Source organism: Aotus nancymaae, unplaced genomic scaffold (genome assembly GCF_030222135.1).
Source record: "Aotus nancymaae isolate 86718 unplaced genomic scaffold, 86718_ANA_hifiasm-v0.15.2.pri h1tg000040l, whole genome shotgun sequence".
NCBI classification, from domain to species: Eukaryota; Metazoa; Chordata; class Mammalia; order Primates; family Aotidae; genus Aotus; species Aotus nancymaae.
The window spans coordinates 124,413,154-124,432,828 of NW_026988454.1; the positions used below are offsets into that span (position 1 = coordinate 124,413,154).

At 52.3% G+C, this 19,675-nt stretch overlaps 1 protein-coding gene across 2 annotated transcripts in view; it reads left to right on the top strand.

The window, feature by feature from the left end:
* MDGA1 (MAM domain containing glycosylphosphatidylinositol anchor 1) overlaps positions 1–19,675 on the top strand; it is a 62,830-nt gene that overhangs the window by 33,966 nt on the left and 9,189 nt on the right. For both annotated transcript variants that reach the window (XM_012464344.3, XM_012464343.3), the window contains exons 3-14: positions 2,073–2,247; positions 4,704–4,900; positions 5,601–5,733; positions 5,987–6,256; positions 8,182–8,511; positions 10,417–10,713; positions 11,544–11,825; positions 13,474–13,625; positions 14,406–14,583; positions 14,827–14,850; positions 16,128–16,280; positions 17,126–17,260. In XM_012464344.3, the coding sequence (XP_012319767.1) occupies positions 2,073–2,247; positions 4,704–4,900; positions 5,601–5,733; positions 5,987–6,256; positions 8,182–8,511; positions 10,417–10,713; positions 11,544–11,825; positions 13,474–13,625; positions 14,406–14,583; positions 14,827–14,850; positions 16,128–16,280; positions 17,126–17,260 (2,326 nt within the window). The remainder of the gene's footprint in view (positions 1–2,072; positions 2,248–4,703; positions 4,901–5,600; positions 5,734–5,986; positions 6,257–8,181; positions 8,512–10,416; positions 10,714–11,543; positions 11,826–13,473; positions 13,626–14,405; positions 14,584–14,826; positions 14,851–16,127; positions 16,281–17,125; positions 17,261–19,675) is intronic.

A 19,675-nucleotide genomic window follows, 5' to 3' on the forward strand; every position in this document is an offset into this window, starting at 1 on the left:
ATAACCCCTATCGTGCTACATCATATCACTCCCCTGCTCAGAGACCTTCAATGGCTCCCCTTCATTTACCAGATTCATTCAAGCTCCTAGGGATGGAATCGAAGACCTTCTACAGTCTGGCCTCCGCCTGCCTCTCTTGTCTGATCTCCCACTGCCACCCTCCTCACACCCTGTGCTCCAGTCAGACTTGCCTCCCCACCATCCCCAAGTACAACCTGCTCATTCCTGCTTTAGCCAAAGTTGCTTGCCTCTCCTAAAATGCCTTCTAGCTTTTTTCCTTGTTTCATTTTTAAGAAATATTTATTGTGCACCTGCTACATGCCAAGCAAAGTTATGGGTCCTGAAGATGCCCCCATAGTTTCTGTTCTCATGGAGCATCCAGACTACTAGGGGCAAGGGAACTAGCATCTCATGGCCCACTTAGTGGTCAAGATTGGGGGGACTGAGGGGACATGGAATGCCTCACTCCAGACAAGTCATGAGAAGGAGGGCTATGGGGAGGCCAGAATTGCAGACAGAATCTACAGTGATGGCAGGGAGCAGAAGTTGAGGAACTTGGCCCATGAAGAGACTGGCACTGCATACACACTGTATAGATAGTCGTATTAACATACACACAAGGGGTTTGCATTGAGGCTATAGGTCTATCCATGGCTGGGAGCTGGAACTGAACTCTCCCTAAAGCTGGAAGCTCAACAAGAGTGGCATCATCCATGAATGAGAACCAGAATATCTCTGTCCCACAGCCCAGAGTCACAGCAGGGAACAGACTCTCCTTCAGGCTGTGGATATAAATGCAACCACCTATGGGATAGTGTAACCCTAAACCTGTCTGTGTTTTGGAATATCCAAATAATGAGGAAACCCTAACTTGAGAAACCAACATAAAAATGTGTTGGAATCTATGAACCCATGATCTTGGGTGTTGGCAGCCACCTGTACCCAAGTAGTGAATGAGAACTGCACCACAGACAGGACCATAAAGGTCCAAGTAGGACTTCTGTGGAAAATAATCCCGCTGAGTACAAACCTGTGGAGTTAACTTTTAACACATTAAAAAAATACTGTGCCAGAAGAGTCAGTCCGTAGACCCAACAAGGTGAATAATTCACAAATGAGGAACTAGAGAACATAGAGCAATCTGAAAGGATCTTCAAAATAAAAAAAAAAAAATCTAAATATTAGAAGAGAGACTAGGACACCACACATAGGTGATTTATATACTTTCTTTGTAAACCTCATAACCTTGCAGAGTGGGTATCATGCTGTATTAATCATGTATTACTGCATAACAAATACTTCAAAACTTAGGAGCTTCTAACAACAAACACTCGTACTGTCTCACAGTTCCCGTGGGACAGGAACCTGGGAGCAGCTTAGCTGCTGGCTGTGGCTCAGGGCTTCTCACAAGGCGTCAGCCAGGGGTGCAGTCATTGGAGGGTAACTGAGGCTGGAGAATCCACTTCCAAGCTAACTCATGTGGCTGTTGGCCTGAGGCTTTAATTCCTCCCCAAGTGAGCCCCTCCATTGGCTGCTCAGGACCTGAGAGCTGGAGTTCGGTGACCAGATCTTGGCACACTGCAACCTCAGCCTCCCGGGTTCAAGAGATTCTCTTGCCGCAGCCTCCTGAGTAGCTGGGACTACAGGCGCAGGCCATCATGTCCGGCTAATTTTTGTATTTGTAGTAAAGACGGGGTTTTGCCATGTTTGCCAGGCTAGTCTTGAACTCCTGACCTCGGGTGATCCACCCATCTCGGCCTCCCTAAGTGCTGAGATTATAGGCATGAGCCACCGCTCCCGGCAGAATCCATGCTCTTAACCCCAGCACTGCACACCGATTTAAAGGCTCTTCCCTCTGATCCCCGATTCCCCACCTCTTGACTTAATGGCGTCCTACCCTATCTGTGCATTCCCACGGGTCTGGCTGCGTTCGTTTCCTAGGCCTGCGTATGCCCCACGTGCGCTTGTGAAAAAGTAGCGGGGAGAATGGGTGCCGTTGTAGGGTACTCAGTGCTGAGGTCCCCACCCCGTGCGAGTCTGATAGTCTGACTCTGCCCCTCCCGGCGGCCCAGGTGCGGTGGACCAAGACGGCGGGCAGCGCCTCGGACAAGTTCCAGGAGACGTCGGTGTTCAACGAGACACTGCGCATCGAGCGCATTGCGCGCACACAGGGTGGCCGCTACTACTGCAAGGCGGAGAACGGCGTGGGCGTACCGGCCATCAAATCCATCCGCGTGGACGTGCAGTGTGAGTCGAGGCCCCCTCTCTCCCACGGCACTGACAGCCCAGCCCAGGCCAGAGGGTGCCCCGGGGCTGAGGTGAGGCGGGCAAGTGGGAGAGAGTGGGGTGGGATGGAGAGAAGTAGACCTCAGGGGAGGCGCCTAAGAGGTATGGGGCGGTGTGTACCACCCTCTACCATCTACACCTTCCCCACCTGTAATCCCATATGAACCTTGCAACATCTCTGTGAGGTAAGCAAGGAGGGCAGGATGGGTTAACTTACACCCCTTCCACAGATGGAAAAACTGAGGTCCCATGTGATTTGCTCACAGGCATGAAGCGAGGTAGCCTCAGATCTGAGACGAGGACACGGATCTCTTCCCCGTGGTCCACTGCGCTTTCCACAGTACCTCATGCCCCTGCTTTTGTCCTGTGGCAGCTCTGAGATTTCCTTCCCTACTACATTACATGTAGGACCAAGCCCCACTCCACCAGTCCTTGCTGCTAGCTGAATGAGAAGCGCCCAGTCCCTACCCGGTCTCCACGGGTATCCCTTTAGCCCCAGGAGCCTCTCTTCCTTAGTCATCATCAGGCTGACTCAGGTACCCAGAAGCTCTTGGCCCAGGCCCAGGAGCCTGTCTAGCACCATCTAAAGGCTTAAAATGAACCTACCTATTAGCTATGTACCCTCCCACTCCCTAATTGGGACTTAATAGAGTGATAAACAGTGGCACCCCAGACCTCTCTTCTGTCCCTCATCAGCCACCCAGGGTCCTGTTGACCCCTGGAGCTAAGGGCCATTTCTCAGGCTATTAGCCCTGAAAGATGCTGGCAGGCATAGCCTGGACCCCACCAATGCCCACCTCCTTTCCTGGCTGGGGTGGTGACTTCTATTCCAGTGGACTGTGGAAGGGTCAGAATGATGGGCTGCTGGAACATTCAATGGAGAATATTGGAATGTAGACTGTCAGTGCCTGTGACTCACAACCATACATTAGGATCTCTAGAGAACCCTTTAAAAAAATGAATGCCTGGGCCCTACTTCCAGAGATTCTGATGTAATTGATCAGGGGTGGGGCCAAATATCGATTCTTTCTTAAACGTTTAAATTATTTCTTAAATTGAGGATTAATCAATAGAGTATACTAATCTTAAATGCAAAGTTTAATGGTTTTTTACCTACATATGTGTGTGTGTAAACACCTTCCAGTTCAAGAGATAGAACATTTCCAGGGCTCTAGAAAGTTCCTGGACCCCTCCCAGTCAATAATTCCCCCCAGAGACAATCATTGTTCTGACTTTTGACACTATCAATGAGCTCTGCCAGGCATCAGTATTAAGAAGGAAATCTCCACATAATGCTCTTGTGCAAAACAGGGCCAAGAACTACTAAGCTACCTTAGTTTACCAATGAGGAAACAGGCCCAGAGAGAGAAGAGATTTAGGCGGGTCACACTACAAATTAACAGCTTAACTGGGATTTGAGGAAGCAGTGCTTCCTCCATCCCATGATGGAAGACTGCAAAGCTAGACGCCCTTATGCAGGTCCCTGGGAAGCACAGCTCGGAGGAAGTCTGGGAAGGCATCAAGTCCTGTCCCCTTGGCCAGGTGCGGTGGCTCACACCTGTCATCCTAGCCCTTCGGGAGGCCTAGGCGAGAGGATCACTTGAGCCCAGGAATTCCAGACCAGTCTGGGCAACACGGTGAAACCCTGTCTCTACAAAAAATACAAAAAATAGCTGGATGTGGTGCTACATGCCTGTAGTCTCAGTTATTCAGGAGGCTAAGGTGGGAGGATCGATTGAGTCCAGGAGGTTGAGACTGCAGTGAGTTGTGATTGCACCACTGCACTCCAGCCTGGGTGACAGAGTGAGACTCTGCCTCGAAAGAAAGGAAGGAAGGGAGGGAGGGAGGGAGGGAGGCTGGGTGCTGTGTCTTATGCCTGTAAACCCAGCATTTTGGGAGGCCAAGGCAGGCGGATCATAAGGTTAGGAGATCAAGACCATCCTGTCCAACATGGTGAAACCCCGTCTCTACTAAAAATACAAAATGACTAAAAATACAAAAATTAGCTGGGCACAAAAAACGTGGTGGCATGTTTCCTCATTGGTAAACGGAGGTAGCTTAGTAGTTCTTGGCCTTTGACACGTGCCTGTAGTCCTAACTACTTGGGAGGCTGAGGCAGGAGAATCGCTTGAAACAGGGAGTTGAAGGTTGCAGTGAACTGAGATGGCGCCACTGCACTCCAGCCTGGCAACAGAGTGAGACTCTGTCTCAAAAAAAAAAAAAGAAAGAAAGAAAAAAGAAACAGTCCTGTCCCCTGCCTCTAACAGGTTGGTCAAGCTTGCAAGGCTGGGAGGGCATCTGGCAATCTGGAAACATCTCTTGAGGGTGGCTCAGCTTTTCCTGAGGGCTGCCAGGAGCCTGAGCCCCCCACTTCAGGGTTACTCAGTCCTGACTCCATGGGGGCTGTGCCCTTGCAGACCTGGATGAGCCAGTGCTGACGGTGCACCAGACGGTGAGCGATGTGCGAGGCAACTTCTACCAGGAGAAGACGGTGTTCCTGCGCTGTACTGTCAACTCCAACCCACCTGCCCGCTTCATCTGGAAGCGGGGCTCCGATACCCTGTCCCACAGCCAGGACAACGGGGTCGACATCTATGAGCCCCTCTATACTCAGGTCAGGATGGGCAGCTGGCTCGCCCCATGCTTTTTCTCCTGCACCCAACAGGGGAGGGGGGCATAGGGGCTGAGTTTTTGAGACTGCCCTGACTTCAACAATTCTATTCTGACTTTGGAGGCACACATTCTGATTGGAGTTCAGACAGCCTGGGGCAGAAAAGTCAGGACCAAAAGGCCAGGGAGCAGCAGTGAGGACAGGAGTGTCCCTGAGGCAACGTGTCCTCCAGGAACATTGCTAGTTAGGAAAAGGCACCCCCTAAGGGCAGACAGGTCATCCCAGCCTGCTGCTGACTGGCAGAGTATTGGGAACCTATGGCCAGGCACAGCAGGACCTGGGAGTGGGGAGATGACCAGCAGTGGCTGCGGGCCGGCCTCATGTCTGTGTGGGTTGTAAGAGCAAGTTCCCTTCTTACTCCTCCCATTTCCCAGATTGGAGAAACCAAGGCCTGGTCCTTGCCAGTGTGCACCAGGGCAACCTCAGGCCCAGAGAAGCCCATGATGAGGCACTGCCAAGGCTATGGAGAGTGTAGCATCCAGCTCAGGCTCAGGACCCCTGGGACTAATTGGTGAGGGTGGGGGGTTGGGAAGATAGGAATTACACAGGCATTTGTGGTAGGCGCTGATGCTGGGTGAATGAGTATGTGGGATCCCTGGAGACTCAAGCAGGCACCTCACCCCAGTGGTCCACTGCTGCCCAGGGGGAGACCAAGGTCCTGAAGCTGAAGAACCTGCGGCCCCAGGACTATGCCAGCTACACCTGCCAGGTGTCTGTGCGTAACGTGTGCGGCATCCCAGACAAGGCCATCACCTTCCGGCTCACCAACACCACGGGTACAGGCGTTTCCCTGCCCATACTCCCTGCCTACCTGAGCTAGCTCCCAACCAGGGGATAATGCCCCATCCCGCGGGGACTGCAGGCACATTGCCACTAATGTCTGGCCCCTCCTCTCCTCTTCCTGCTCTGTCTTCTCCCCTCTCATCTCCCCCGAGGACTTCTCCGGCCTCTATGGTTTTCCTAGCCCCCTATTTTCCCCAACATCCAGCCCTGCCTCACAGACCCCTAAGACCCCCTCCTTGTCCTCAGCACCACCAGCCCTGAAGCTGTCTGTGAACGAAACTCTGGTGGTGAACCCTGGGGAGAATGTGACGGTGCAGTGTCTGCTGACAGGCGGTGATCCCCTCCCCCAGCTGCAGTGGTCCCATGGTCCTGGCCCGCTGCCCCTGGGTGCTCTGGCCCAGGGAGGCACCCTCAGCATCCCTTCAGTGCAGGCCCGGGACTCTGGCTACTACAACTGCACAGCCACCAACAATGTGGGCAACCCTGCCAAGAAGACCGTCAACCTGCTGGTGCGATGTACGTGGCCTCAGAAGGGGTGGGAGGGAAGTTATGAGGCAGACAGGGTCCCTGGTCTTTGGGAGCTCCCAGTGAATTCGGAAAGGGGCCAGTCTGCTTCTCCGTGGTAGGTGAGGCACACAGAGGATGTTCCAAGCGCTTTGATTTCCCTGCAATTCAGCTAACTGCCAGCAGATGGCAGAAGAACTAAAATTTGTATGAAGCTTTATGACTGTTGGCAAAATCTACCCTCAGCAATCCAAAAAGTAGGAAGGGCTGCGATTGATTACCTATTTTTTTTTTTTAAGATTGGGAAACTGAGGCTGCAAAAAGCTAAATGGGGACATTCTTGGTTTCAAGACTAATTTCCTGACTTTCTCCCTGTACAGTGGTTTCTATGTGATTAACTGAATTTAAGTGAAAATAACACACACTTCCATATGCCCTATATGGAAATCTTTATTAGGAAAGTATTTAAGTGAATCTGAAGATAATTACTAAATGTAGAAATGGTATAAAACTTGGAGCTCAGTCTAAACAAGTATAAACATTTTTCTTCCTAAACCTCAGCCTCATTATCAACTGCACACTATGATGTTGATTTTGACACTCCGAATTGAGAAAACTTTAAATTTTTCTGCTTGTGTGGCTTTAGGGATTTTTATTGTTGTGGTTTCTTTTCTTTTTTTTTATATTTTGGTTACCTGAGAGCATAGATTCAAGTTGCCCTGAGTATACACTCCCTGTTTATTTTGTTGTTGTTGTTTTTAAGGATCCAGGCTTGTTTCCAGCTCTTTAGCACTTGAATGTAAAGGACAGCTTCTGTCGAACTCCACTGAGAGTCACTGATTACATGGGACTCTCTTCATTCATCTCTCACTGACCAGTCAGTCTTTTTCTGACTCTCCTCACAGAAAGAAACTAGCTCTGTATGACTTTTTACTTAATCAGAGCAAGAAAGAAAGTTAAAAACTGTGGCTAATGACTACTTTTTCCTTCGATGGTACTTTCCCATCAGAAGATTATTTTTCTCCACCTGATTCCATTTGGCCTTTTAAGCCTGGTTGGTAAGATCTCAATTTACATCAAATACTTATGGTCACCTCTTAGGGTGACTGTAGAGCCTGCCCTTCCCAGCACAGACCTGGCTTATGGCTGTTGCGCCAGTTTCCTGTTCAGAAGTTTGGGTAACTGATTAAATACTCTATTTAGCTCTTGGCTTATTTCGAATATGATCCACATTTTTTAAAGAGGCCATAGTTTTTTTCTTTCTAAATGCTGTGTTTTTCTGTAATTGCATGTAAAGTGATTGTATTGGTCTCTTATTACAAAAATTACACACACATTACAAAGAGTCAAACAGCACAAAAGGGTGAAATGTAAGAATTAAATTGCCTGTCAATTCTCCTCAGTTCCACTCTCTAGATAGAAGCAGTATTATATTCTAGTGCATGCTTCCAGATGTGTATTTTGCATATTTAAGATTTAAAACAATGATTAAAACAAAGTAGTGTAGGGGTCAAGAGCTCAGACTCAGTTTGAATTCAACATTGGCTACTTTTTTGGGCAAGTTACTTAAACTGTCTGAGCCTCAGTTCCCTCCTTTGCAAAATGAGGGTAATAAAGCATCTCCCTCAGAGATTCTGGGATGGGTTAAACTAGTAAATCCATGTTTAGTGCCTAGAACAGTGCCTCTCACGTAGTGTATGTTTTGTTATTACAAACCTGCTTTTCTGCAGTGACCTTTTGTGAACTTTTAAAGCTCATCTGAACAAACGAAACAATTTCCAAGTACAGAAAAGTGATAGTTTCACCTGGAGGAGTTGTAGCCCCCTACCTCCAGAAGGGCCAGTTAGAGGGGAGAAGCTGGGTCTAGGTTGGGGTGGGACATGGACCCCTGGAATCAGGTCAACCCCAGCAACCCTACCCTCCCCTTCCACTCATAGCCATGAAGAACGCTACATTCCAGATCACGCCTGATGTGATCAAAGAGAGTGAGAACATCCAGCTGGGCCAGGACCTGAAGCTATCGTGCCACGTGGACGCAGTGCCCCAGGAGAAGGTGACCTACCAGTGGTTCAAGAATGGCAAGCCAGCACGCATGTCCAAGCGGCTGCTGGTGACTCGCAATGACCCTGAGCTTCCCGCGGTCACCAGCAGCCTAGAGCTCATTGACCTGCACTTCAGTGACTACGGCACCTACCTGTGCATGGCTTCTTTCCCAGGGGCACCTGTGCCCGACCTCAGTGTCGAGGTCAACATCTCCTCTGAGACAGGTGGGCAGCTGGAGGGGTACTGGGGAAACGCGAAGGGGTGGAGAGGCCCACAGACAGGAGGTAGTGGGGAGGCAGCAGCTTGGGAAAGGGAAGCCAGAGTGAGGAGGCCACCATTTGTTCATGCCACACACTTTTATCGAGTCCCTATTATATGCCAGGGACTGTGCTAGGTCCTGGGGTAGAGTGGTGGGCAAAACAGGCTCTGCCCTCATAGAGCTTAGGAGGAAAGCAAACATGTTTCAGATAGTCTCACAAATAAATATGTCATTACAAACTGCAATACATGGGGCTCTGGAAAGAGTTCCCTGAGGGTGGTGCAGCCTCAAAGGGAGAGACTGCTCTTTAGCCTGTAGGGTATGTAGAAGGCATAGGAGTTGGAATGTCTTAGAGTCAGGGCAGGGACCCAGGGCTGTTTCCTCCATTTGGCTCACAGGCCTGATGCCTAGGGCATGGAAGCGTTTTAAGGCCCTGGAAAAATAAATTAATTGGCTCCAAAATACGAAGAGAAAACTGCAAAATTAAAGACAATAAATGCATAAATGTTTATAAAGTATATATTACACTAAACAGATCACTGGGCCTCAGCTTGCCTTGTAGAGATATTTACAAATAAGAACTTTATATTTAAATTATATTTAATGTAGAACATGGGTACGTTTTAGTTTGCTTGATGTGATGTGCAATGGAACCCATGGAAGTCTTCAAAAGATCCTCCATTTGGGCAATGTGTTGGTTGAATTAGGTGAATAAAAGAAATTAGGCAGGGCTCAGTGGCTCATGCCTATAATCCCAGCACTTTGGGAGGCCAAGGTGAGCAGATCACCTGAGGTTGGGAGTTTGAGACCAGTGTGACCAACATGGAGAAACCCTGTCTCTACTAAAAATACAGATTAGCCGGGCATGGTGGCGCATGCCTGTAATGCCAGCTGCTCAGGAGCCCGAGGCAGGAGAATCATTTGAACCTGAGAGGCAGAGGTTGCAGTGAGCCAAGATCATGCCATTGCACTCCAGCCTGGGCAAAAAGAGTGAAACTTCATCTCAAAAAAAAAAAAAAATTAAGAAATTAACAGTGTTATTAAAAGAAATGAACCTAATTAACAGTGGCTTAAACTAGCTAGATGTGTACTTCTTCGTCATGTCAAAGTCTGCTGGTGAGCAGTCCGGGCTAGTATGGGGGGGTCTGCTCCACCAAGTCCTCAGGGCCCCAGGCTCCATCTGGCTTGCTCTTCCATCATCCTTAGCATGTGCCACCTTGCCCATGATGGCAGTTCCAGCTGCAGCCATTAACCTGCATTCTTGTCTGCAGGAAGGAGAAGAGGGGTACATCTTCTTTTTTTTAAACACCCTTATTTTCCTTGGTATCCCATTGGTGAAAATTTAGTCATATGGCTATAGCTAATGATAATGCAGGCTGGGAGATGTAGTATTTATTCTTGGTGGCTGTGAGCCCTGCTGGAAAGCAGGTATCCTATTACTTAGGAAGAAAGGGCTAGGATGTTGTAGGACAGACAAGCAGCCTGTGATAACACACTAGGGCAAGAGATGATGAAGTCTTTAAATAGGCCGGGGCCAGGAGTAGGAGAGAGGGACGGAGAATGGATGTATTTAGAAATGTTTAAGAGGTGGAATCCCCAGAACTTACTAGTTCTGGGGAAGGAGGAATATAGTCCAGGGTGACTTCAGGTCTCTTTTTGAGTTGGGAGACCCTAAGGTGGAGACCCAGGAGTGGAGAGGATTTGGGAAAGTGAGTTCTGCTTTGGAAATACTGGGGGACCAGTGGGAAGTCTGGGATGGGAGAGAGAGGCTTGCATCTAGGGGAAGGTAAGCAGGAGCTGGAGGGCAGAGGCCAGGAGGGGAGCTCTAACTCCGGCCCCACCTCTCCCTCGACCACCCTCACCCCCGTAGTGCCGCCCACCATCAGTGTACCCAAGGGTCGGGCCGTGGTGACTGTGCGCGAGGGATCGCCTGCCGAGCTGCAATGCGAGGTGCGGGGCAAGCCAAGGCCGCCCGTGCTCTGGTCCCGCGTGGACAAGGAGGCTGCACTGCTGCCCTCGGGGCTGCCCCTGGAGGAGACTCCGGACGGGAAGCTGCGGCTGGAGCGTGTGAGCCGAGACATGAGCGGGACCTACCGCTGCCAGACGGCCCGCTATAATGGCTTCAACGTGCGCCCCCGTGAGGCCCAGGTGCAGCTGAACGTGCAGTGTGAGTCCACCACGCCACCCGGACTACCTTTCCAGTCTTCCTTCCGCCTCCCAGCCGGCCTGTCCCCTCTTCATCCCCTCCCCCACCCCAGTCCAACCGGACCCCACCACCTACTGCTGATACCCCTAACGCTCCTTGACACCCCCGTGCTGTAGGACACGGAGGTCGGTGTTCTTTGCTCCACTTCCATCAAGTATCTCCCATCTTCATTTTCAGGGACTTGGTGAACAAAAAAAACTACTTGATTTTGACAGGTGGAAATGGGATTTTGAAGGAGGAGGAAAGACCCTCAAGGGGAACGCTGTCTGATAACAAGATTATGAAAATTATCACCATGTGCCAAACACTGTTCTAAGAGTTTTAATGCGCTAACTCATTTAACTCCCCACAGCCCTATAATAGATGCTGTCATTCCCCCATGTTTACACATAGGGAAACTGAGACACGGAGAGATTGAGTAACTTGCCTAAGGTCTCGCAGAGGCAGGGCTGGCATTTGAACCCAGCCCATCTAGCTTCAGAGATTGTGCACAAAACTCTTGCCTTATCCTGCATTTCATTATTTGGGCTGGGGGTGGGGTGAGGGGCCCACTTAGGCGTGACTGGAGGCCGGGTCTGGGAAGCATGGCTGGTGGGAATGGCCGGGAGGGAGTGGGTATCTGCAGGTTGGGAGGTAAGAGCGTGGCCATTGGAGGGATGTGCGCGTCCGCCCTGGGACCTTTCTGGGCGAGGGCTCACGGCAGTAGAGGCGAGCGCGTTGCCTCCCCACGGGCGCTCCTCAGGCCCTACTAGCTGGGGAGAGGCCCCGCTGACCGCCGCTCCCGCCCCCAGTCCCGCCGGAGGTGGAACCCAGTTCCCAGGACGTGCGCCAGGCGCTGGGCCGGCCCGTGCTCCTGCGCTGCTCGCTGCTGCGAGGGAGCCCCCAGCGCATCGCCTCGGCCGTGTGGCGCTTCAAAGGGCAGCTGCTGCCGCCGCCACCCGTTGTTCCTGCCGCCGAGGCCCCGGACCACGCGGAGCTGCACCTCGACGCCGTAACTCGCGACAGTAGCGGTAGCTACGAGTGCAGCGTCTCCAACGACGTGGGCTCGGCTGCCTGCCTCTTCCAGGTCTCCGGTGAGCGTCCAGAGGGTCCCGCCCCACCCACTACGCCCACCAGGGGCCAGGCTCCGCCCCCATTCCAGACCGGGTGATTCCTTCCCTGGTGGCCCCCGCCCCCGCCCCCTTGAAGCCCGCCTACTCCAGGCTTAGCCCAAGCCTTTCCAAGGCCCGCCGAGGCCAAGGCCAGGCCCCGCTTCGTGTCCCCGATCCCAATCTGGACCTCCCAGCCCCGCTCTCCAGTGCGGGCCACGACCCCCACTCACACCGTCCCTAGAGGTTGAGGCCTTTCCCTTCCAAGGCCCGCCTGTGCCTATACCTGACCTAAGCCCCACCCATTTCAGCTCAGTGCGCTTCCTGGGCGTGTGAGAACTGCGCCCATTTCAAACACAGCCTTCCCCAGGCCCAGGCTTCGCCTCTCTACCCACATCCCAACCAGGCCTAGACCCGTTCAAAGCCGCTCCGCCTGCGTAAGGCATGGGCTCCATCCCTTTCAGCTCGGCCCAATCCGGAACCTTTGCGCTTCCGGCCGTTCCAGTAGCAGGCAGCGTCCGCTCCAGCCCCACTCCCACCAGCGTCAAGCCCTGGCCATGGCCCCGTCTCAGCCCCTCATCCCTCGTCCTTGACCCCGGAGGCTACAGATGGGGAACCACTTCGGGACCCTGAGGTGTAGTTTAGAGGAGAGAAGACACCCCTCAACAGCTTCTCTGGAACGTTGCGTGGCACTAGGCCAGACAGCACACATTTCCTGAGCTGGCACCCTAGAGGTGCAGGCCCTTCGGTGCCCAGAAACCCTTCTCAGCCCCACCTCTTCAAGGAATTCTCAGGTGGGCTGTCAGGGGCTGCAGATGGCCATGGGTGGGTCAGAAAGAGGCAGAGGTGGTGGTGAGGAGGCCTAGAGGAACACGGAGGGGCTGCCTGGGTTATTGGTGGTCCTCCTCCATGTGGGGAGAGCCGCCTCCCTGCCAGAACTGGTGGCAGCGCCCCTGGAGCAGAGCCTGGGTGTACCTATCCCCCATTCCATGGCACACACAGCTTTCCCAGCAGCCCCCAACTGACTGGGTGCCCCTTCAGCTTCTGTTTGAATCCCCCACTCAACAGCAGGGGGGTAGAATGGATAGGATGGCAGGTCACTGGCCCTCTCCCCACCTCCCCCCACCCAGCCCTGCCAGCCAGAGGCCCCTGTGACATTTCCCACCTCCTTCCCTTCTCCCCTGTTCTCCCACACTTTCCCTGCCTCCCCACCTCTTTCCTCTCTCTCTTCCCCTCTGCTCCCTTCTCTTTCTTTCCTCCCAATGTCCCGGACCCTTCTTTGTCTTTCCCCCACCCTCTTTCCCCATGCCTTCCCTCATTTCCCTTCTCTGTGTCTTCCCAAATTTCTCTTTACTCTGTTTTTCTCGGCCTTTCTTCCCCTTCTCACCTATATCACCTCTTGGAATTTCCAATCTCTGTCTCCATCTCCCACTTTCCTTCCTACCTCATCCTCCTCCTCCCCAATCCCCTCTTCTTGCAAACATTCCTCTCCTCACAATACTCCCTTTCTCTTTGTTTCTCCATCCCCTCTCTCTGTTTTCCACCTCATCCTCTTCTGTTTCCCTCTCCCACACCTCCTCTCTGTGTCTCCCCCAACCCTTCACGGCCCAATGCCCCCCCACCACCCTCTTAGCCAAAGCCTACAGCCCGGAGTTTTACTTCGACACCCCCAACCCCACCCGCAGCCACAAGCTGTCCAAGAACTACTCCTACGTGCTGCAGTGGACTCAGAGGGAGCCCGATGCTGTCGATCCTGTGCTCAACTACAGACTCAGTGTCCGCCAGGTGGGCCAAGGGGAGCAGGGGCCTGGGGGCAGGTGGAGGGTGGCATGGCTGACCCTGGAAATGCTCATCAAGGCCAGAGGAAGGGTCGGAGATAGGGCTCAGACATGCTGACCCTCTTAGAGATGACTCTTCAGGGGCAGGGAGAGAAGTTTTGAATATAGCAGCGAGAGGCCGGAGGTTCTAGGGATCTGTCCCTTCTGGAGGGAGACTCTAGGCACAGCTCTGAGAACTGGGCAGGCAGGGGTCTGCTGGGTTCATGAGGGAGGGAACCAGCACTACTTACAGAATGTAGAATCTACTCTTGGGTCAAGAGCTTAAGAAGGGGTGTGGGAAAGGGGAGGTCAGTCTCATCCAGGGAGCCTCTACCATGCAAGGCCAGGGTCACTCTGCTGTTCTCGTACCCAGTCTGATTCCATATGGTTTTGCTCAGCCCAAGAGGTGGTTGCTGGGTGGGTAAGAGTTTGACTCTGGGGCAGACTGCCTAGGCCAGAACCCAGCTTTGTGTGAGCTAGAGCAAGCTACTCTCTTTGGCCTCAGTTTCCTTATCTGTAAAACGGGGGTAATTATATTTTGCCTCATAGGATTGTTGTTTTGAGGATTAAATGACTTAATGGAAAATGTTTAGAACCATGCCCAACACTTAATGGTTCAGGGTGTTGCTATCGTCACTTTTATTATGAAGGCAGCCCTGGGAGGTGGGAAGGGGTGACTGTCCTGTCTCACAGATGAGGAAACTGAGTGCCTGACCTCCAGGCATCTGGGAACTCCCTGTGCTTACAGCTGAACCAGCACAATGCCGTGGTCAAGGCCATCCCGGTCCGGCGTGTGGAGAAGGGGCAGCTGCTGGAGTACATCCTGACCGATCTCCGTGTGCCCCACAGCTATGAGGTCCGCCTCACACCCTATACCACCTTCGGGGCTGGTGACATGGCCTCTCGCATCATCCACTACACAGAGCGTAGGTGACGGTGGTGGTGGTAGGAAGGGTGGGCCCATCTCATGCCCAGGGATCCCCTCCACTGTCCCCATGTGGTTCCTAAGCTTGGGTTTCCCACCATGCACTCTCTTACCTTGCCACTGCAGGCCAGACCCGCTGGCCCCAGTCCTGCTCTGAGGACCGTGTCCTCTGGTCCCAAGCAGGGTATCCTCTGCAGAGCCCCACACCTCAGTTCTGACTTGGTTTCCCTGCTTGCTTTCTCAGCCATCAACTCTCCGAACCTTTCAGGTGAGACTCCCCAATCCCCCATGACTTACCCTTCCCTTTAGGGACACTAAGGCTCTCCTGGCGAAAGGAGATAGGCTATTCTTGAGATGGTCAGAAAGAAAATGAATTATCCTTGTGTTTCCATGGGGTAGGGCCAGCAGCTAGAAGGAGGAGCAGGGCTGGGCTGGAGATGTTTGTATCTGGAATTTATTCCGGGGCTTAAAGGCCAGGCAGGAGGGGAGAGGCTCACTGTCCCGAAAGAAAAAAGGAAAGGCTAGGCTCATTTATACCCACTATTGTCTGGGTCAGTGGTTCTTAGTCTGTGACCCATGGACCTCCAAAAAATCTATGTATAGAATTCAGGCAATCTATAAACATGGAAAGGCATACAATTATTTCTTTTTTTTCTTTTGAGACAGAGTCTTACTCTGTTGTCCAGGCTGGAGTGCAGTGGCACCATCTCAGCTCACTACAACCTCTGCCTCCCAGGTTCAAGTGATTCTCCTGCCTCAGCCTCCCAAGTAACTGGGATTACAGGCATGTGCCACCACACCTGGCTGATTTTTTGTATCTTTAGCAGAGTTGGGGTTTCACCATGTTGTCCAGGCTGGTCTTGAACTCCTGACCTCAAGTGATCCACCTGCCGTAGCCTCCCAAAGTGCTGGGATTACAGGCGTGAGCCACCTCGCCTGGCCTCAATTATTTCTTTATTTCCCCCATCTTCTGGCAGAAATTAAACATCTCTTTCAATGATGAATGAAGGACCCAAACCACAGTAATAAAATCAGCACCTGTGACTTTGTCAGCAGTAGAAATCCCGTGTTTTCACCTCACCTGACAGTTATTCCAGATAGCTCTAAATATCGTTTATGTCCATTTGTATTTCAAAACTACAGTTGTTATTAGACCTGATACTAGAGTTTGTGATTTAATTAGATAATAAAGAAGCCTACTTATGATTTTATAACAAATTGAAAAATATTTTGACAACTGTATTTCAATATAATTGATTTTCTTTATAATCCTATATATTTCATTTTATGTGTCTAAAATCATTATTCTGAGATGATCCTTAGGCTTCACTAGACGCCAGAAGGGCCTGTGGCACAGAAAGGGTTAAGAACTCTTGTTACGACAACAAATTCATTGTGGGCCCCATGCCTGGTGTTTTGAACCCTGGAATCCTGGGTGCCTTGCTCGGATGCATGGGAGCTGCCTCGGGCTGGTGATGGGGGCAAGGCTGGACCTGAGGGGCTGAGGAGGCTGACTCTTTGTCTCACTCATCCTATAAAATGCAGACAACACCTGCCACTTTGAGGATGAGAAGATCTGTGGCTACACCCAGGACCTGACAGACAACTTTGACTGGACGCGGCAGAACGCCCTCACCCAGAACCCCAAACGCTCCCCCAACACTGGTCCCCCCACTGACATAAGTGGCACCCCTGAGGGTGAGGACCTGGCCTGCTGCCAGAAATGGAGGATTGCTTCAGGGGGGTGTCCAGGCCCAGGGCACCCCAGACTGGGGATGAAGGGAGATAGCCCCCAGTCTGAGGGAGTCACAGCCCTGTCCTCAGGGAGCTCCAGTCTGAGGGGAGTCACAGCCCCGTCCTCAGGGAGCCCCGGTCTGATGGAGATGCAGCCCCGTCCTCAGGGAGCCCTGGTCAGAGGAGAGACGCAGCCCTGTCCTCAGGGAGCCCCAGTCTGAGGGGAGATACAGCCCCATCCTCAGGGAGCGGGAGCCCCAGTCCAAGGGGAGACACAGCCCCGTCTTCAGGGAGCCCCAGGCTGAGGGGAGATACAGCCCCAATTTCAGGGAGCGGGAGCCCCAGTCCAAGGGGAGACAGCCCCATCCTCAGGGAGCCCCAGTCTGAGGGGAGATACAGCCCCAATTTCAGGGAGCGGGAGCCCCAGTCCAAGGGGAGACAGCCCCATCCTCAGGGAGCCCCGGCCTGAGGGGAGATACAGCCCCATCCTCAGGGAGCCCCAGTCTGAGGGGAGACACAGCCCCATCCTCAGGGAGCCCCGGTCTGAGGGGAGATGCCGCCCCGTCTTCAGGGAGCCCCAGTCTGAGGGGAGACAGCCCCATCCTGATAGAGTATCAAGAAGAAGAGGAATTACAGTGGAGCCAAGGACTCATGAATGCTGACCAGACTCCTGTGCTGTGCTGTGAGGCAGGGTGCGTGGGGTGAGGCACCTCAGCTTCAGCCAGCAGAGGTTTAGGCAGAGAGGGAATCAGGTAGGAAGAGGCCCGGGTGTCTCGGGGGCTGCTGGTGCATCTCCTGCTTCCCCACAGGCTACTACATGTTCATCGAGACATCGAGGCCTCGGGAGCTGGGGGACCGTGCGAGGTTGGTGAGTCCCCTCTACAATGCCAGCGCAAAGTTCTACTGTGTCTCCTTCTTCTACCACATGTACGGGAAACACATTGGTGAGTTCGGGGGTCAGGTAATCTGACCGAGTGTGTGCTGGGCGATGGGAGGGGAGCGGGGTCCACAGGAGGCTGTGGGCTGGCCCAGGTGAGGCCTGAGCTTCCCCACTTGGCTAAATGAGAGGTCCTTGGAGGGGGTCTGCGTGGAAAATTGGCAAGAGGAGAAGTTGAAAGCCAGCTTGTCAGAGGTTTTGAGATGATCAAGGAGTCCTGAGCCTGCAGATAGAAAAGACTCCAGCAGGGGCCGGGTGCAGTGGCTTACGCCTGTAATCCCCGCACCTTGGGAGGCCAAGGTGGGTGGATCACCTGAGGTCAGGAGTTCAAGACCAGCCTGGCCAACATGGCGAAACCCCATCTCTACTAAAAGTACAAAATTAGCTGGGCATGGTGGCAGGTGCCTGTAATCCCAGCTACCCAGGAGGCTGAGGCAGGAAGATCACTTGAACCCGGGAGGTGAAGGTTGCAGTGAGTCGAGATTGCACCATTACACTCCTGCCTGGGCAACAAGAGTGAAACTCTATCTCAAAATAAAAAAAAAGAAAGAAAAAGAAAAAGACTCCAGCAGGATGAGATGGAAGTGAAGGAGATGGAGAAGGCAACTGAGAGGATGCAAATGTGGGGTGCCTGCCAGGTGCCAGGTGATGTCCTAGGTGTGCCACATCCTCGGTTGCATTAACCCTTACAGCCACCAGATGAGGGAGGTGTTACCATACAACTCAGAGAAGTCAAGCATTCGCCCAAGACCACACAGCAAGCCAGGTCTGTGTGACTTCTCCAGGTCCTAAACATGAGATGGGAAGGGTGCTGCTTTCCAAGTGTGGGAGTGAACATAAGGAACGCCCTTTGGGAAGCGATGGCACTGGTAGGAATATCACATAACCAGTGAACTCATCTGTCAGCCATCACTTCCAGAGCTCTTGCTCGGTCCAGGTAGCAGGTGCTGCAGTGAACCAGGTGGACGAGTTCCCCATCCTCTTGGCATTTACAGGCAAGTGGGACAGGCAGGTATTAAACAACCCATGGTACCAGCTAAGAGTTAGTGACCCCTCCCCAGGGGGAGGACAGGGGCCAAGACTGGTGGTAATAGGGAGACCTGACTGACCCAGCTGCATGGTCATGAAAGTCTCTGCTGAGGACATGATGATTTTAAAAATCGTTTTTGTTTGTTTACTTGTTTATAGGAAGGGTAATACATTCCACAAAGGTCAAGAGGTACAAAAGGGTACATAATGCAAATACCCTCCCATCCCAGTCCTCCTGCCAGAGGTGATCAATAGACTAGGTTTTAGGGCAAATTTTCCGAGATACTTTAATAGAAACCAGAAAAATGGCTGGGCGCGGTGGCTCGCACCTGTAATCCCAGCACTTTGGGAGGCCGAGGGAGGCAGATCACCTGAGGTCAGGAGTTGGAGACCAGCCTGGCCAGCATGGCAAAACCTTGTCTCTACTAAAAATACAAAAAATAGCCAGGCGTGGTGGTGGATGCCTGTAATCCAGCCACTCAGGAGGCTGAGGCAGGGAGAATTGCTTGAACCCAGGGAGTGGAGGTTGCAGTGAGTGAGATACCACCACTGCACTCCAGCCTGGGCGACAGAGCAAGACTTCTCAAAAAAAAAAAAAAAAACCCAGCGCGCACACACACACACACACACACACACACCCCACACACACACACACCCCCCCACACCCCCCCACACACGCACCACACACACATACCACATACACACACACCACACACATCCCCCCACACACACACCACACACACACCACACACAACCACACACACACCACACACACACCACACACACACACACCAGACACACACCACACACACACCACACACACACCACACACACACACACCACACACACACACACACACACACACATATTCTGTTTCCTCCCATTCTACACATACTGTCCCATGCTTCCTTTTTCCCTCTGAATTGTACATCATCTTGGCAATCATTCCCTGTCAGTCTGCAGAAAGCGTCTTCGTTGTTTTCCTCAGCTGTGATGGTAGAGTGACTTTAAGCAACTGTAGATCTAAAGGCTGGTCATGGAGAAGTTTCCACAGCTAGGGTGATGGTTCAGGCTGAACTGATGAACGAGAATGGTGTGAGATAGAAGGTTCTGCATCCACTGGGGCCCCCAAACCATCTGCGCAAATCATTTTGTCCACAGCTGGGTCTAGACTTCATAAGAAGTTTCTTCTGGGGTGGGTGAGGGTGGATGACCAGGACTTCCCCACCCTGCCCAGTCCTCTCATTTCCATTTGGCTTCCCCAGGTGGGGCAACCAATTCATTCGGGTTTACCCCAGTCTTTCCCAGTTTTAGCACTAGGTATGTTTTATGTGGTGAATAAAGCTAGCTCTTCAAACTCAGGATTTCTCTAATACTGATGCTTAGGACAAAG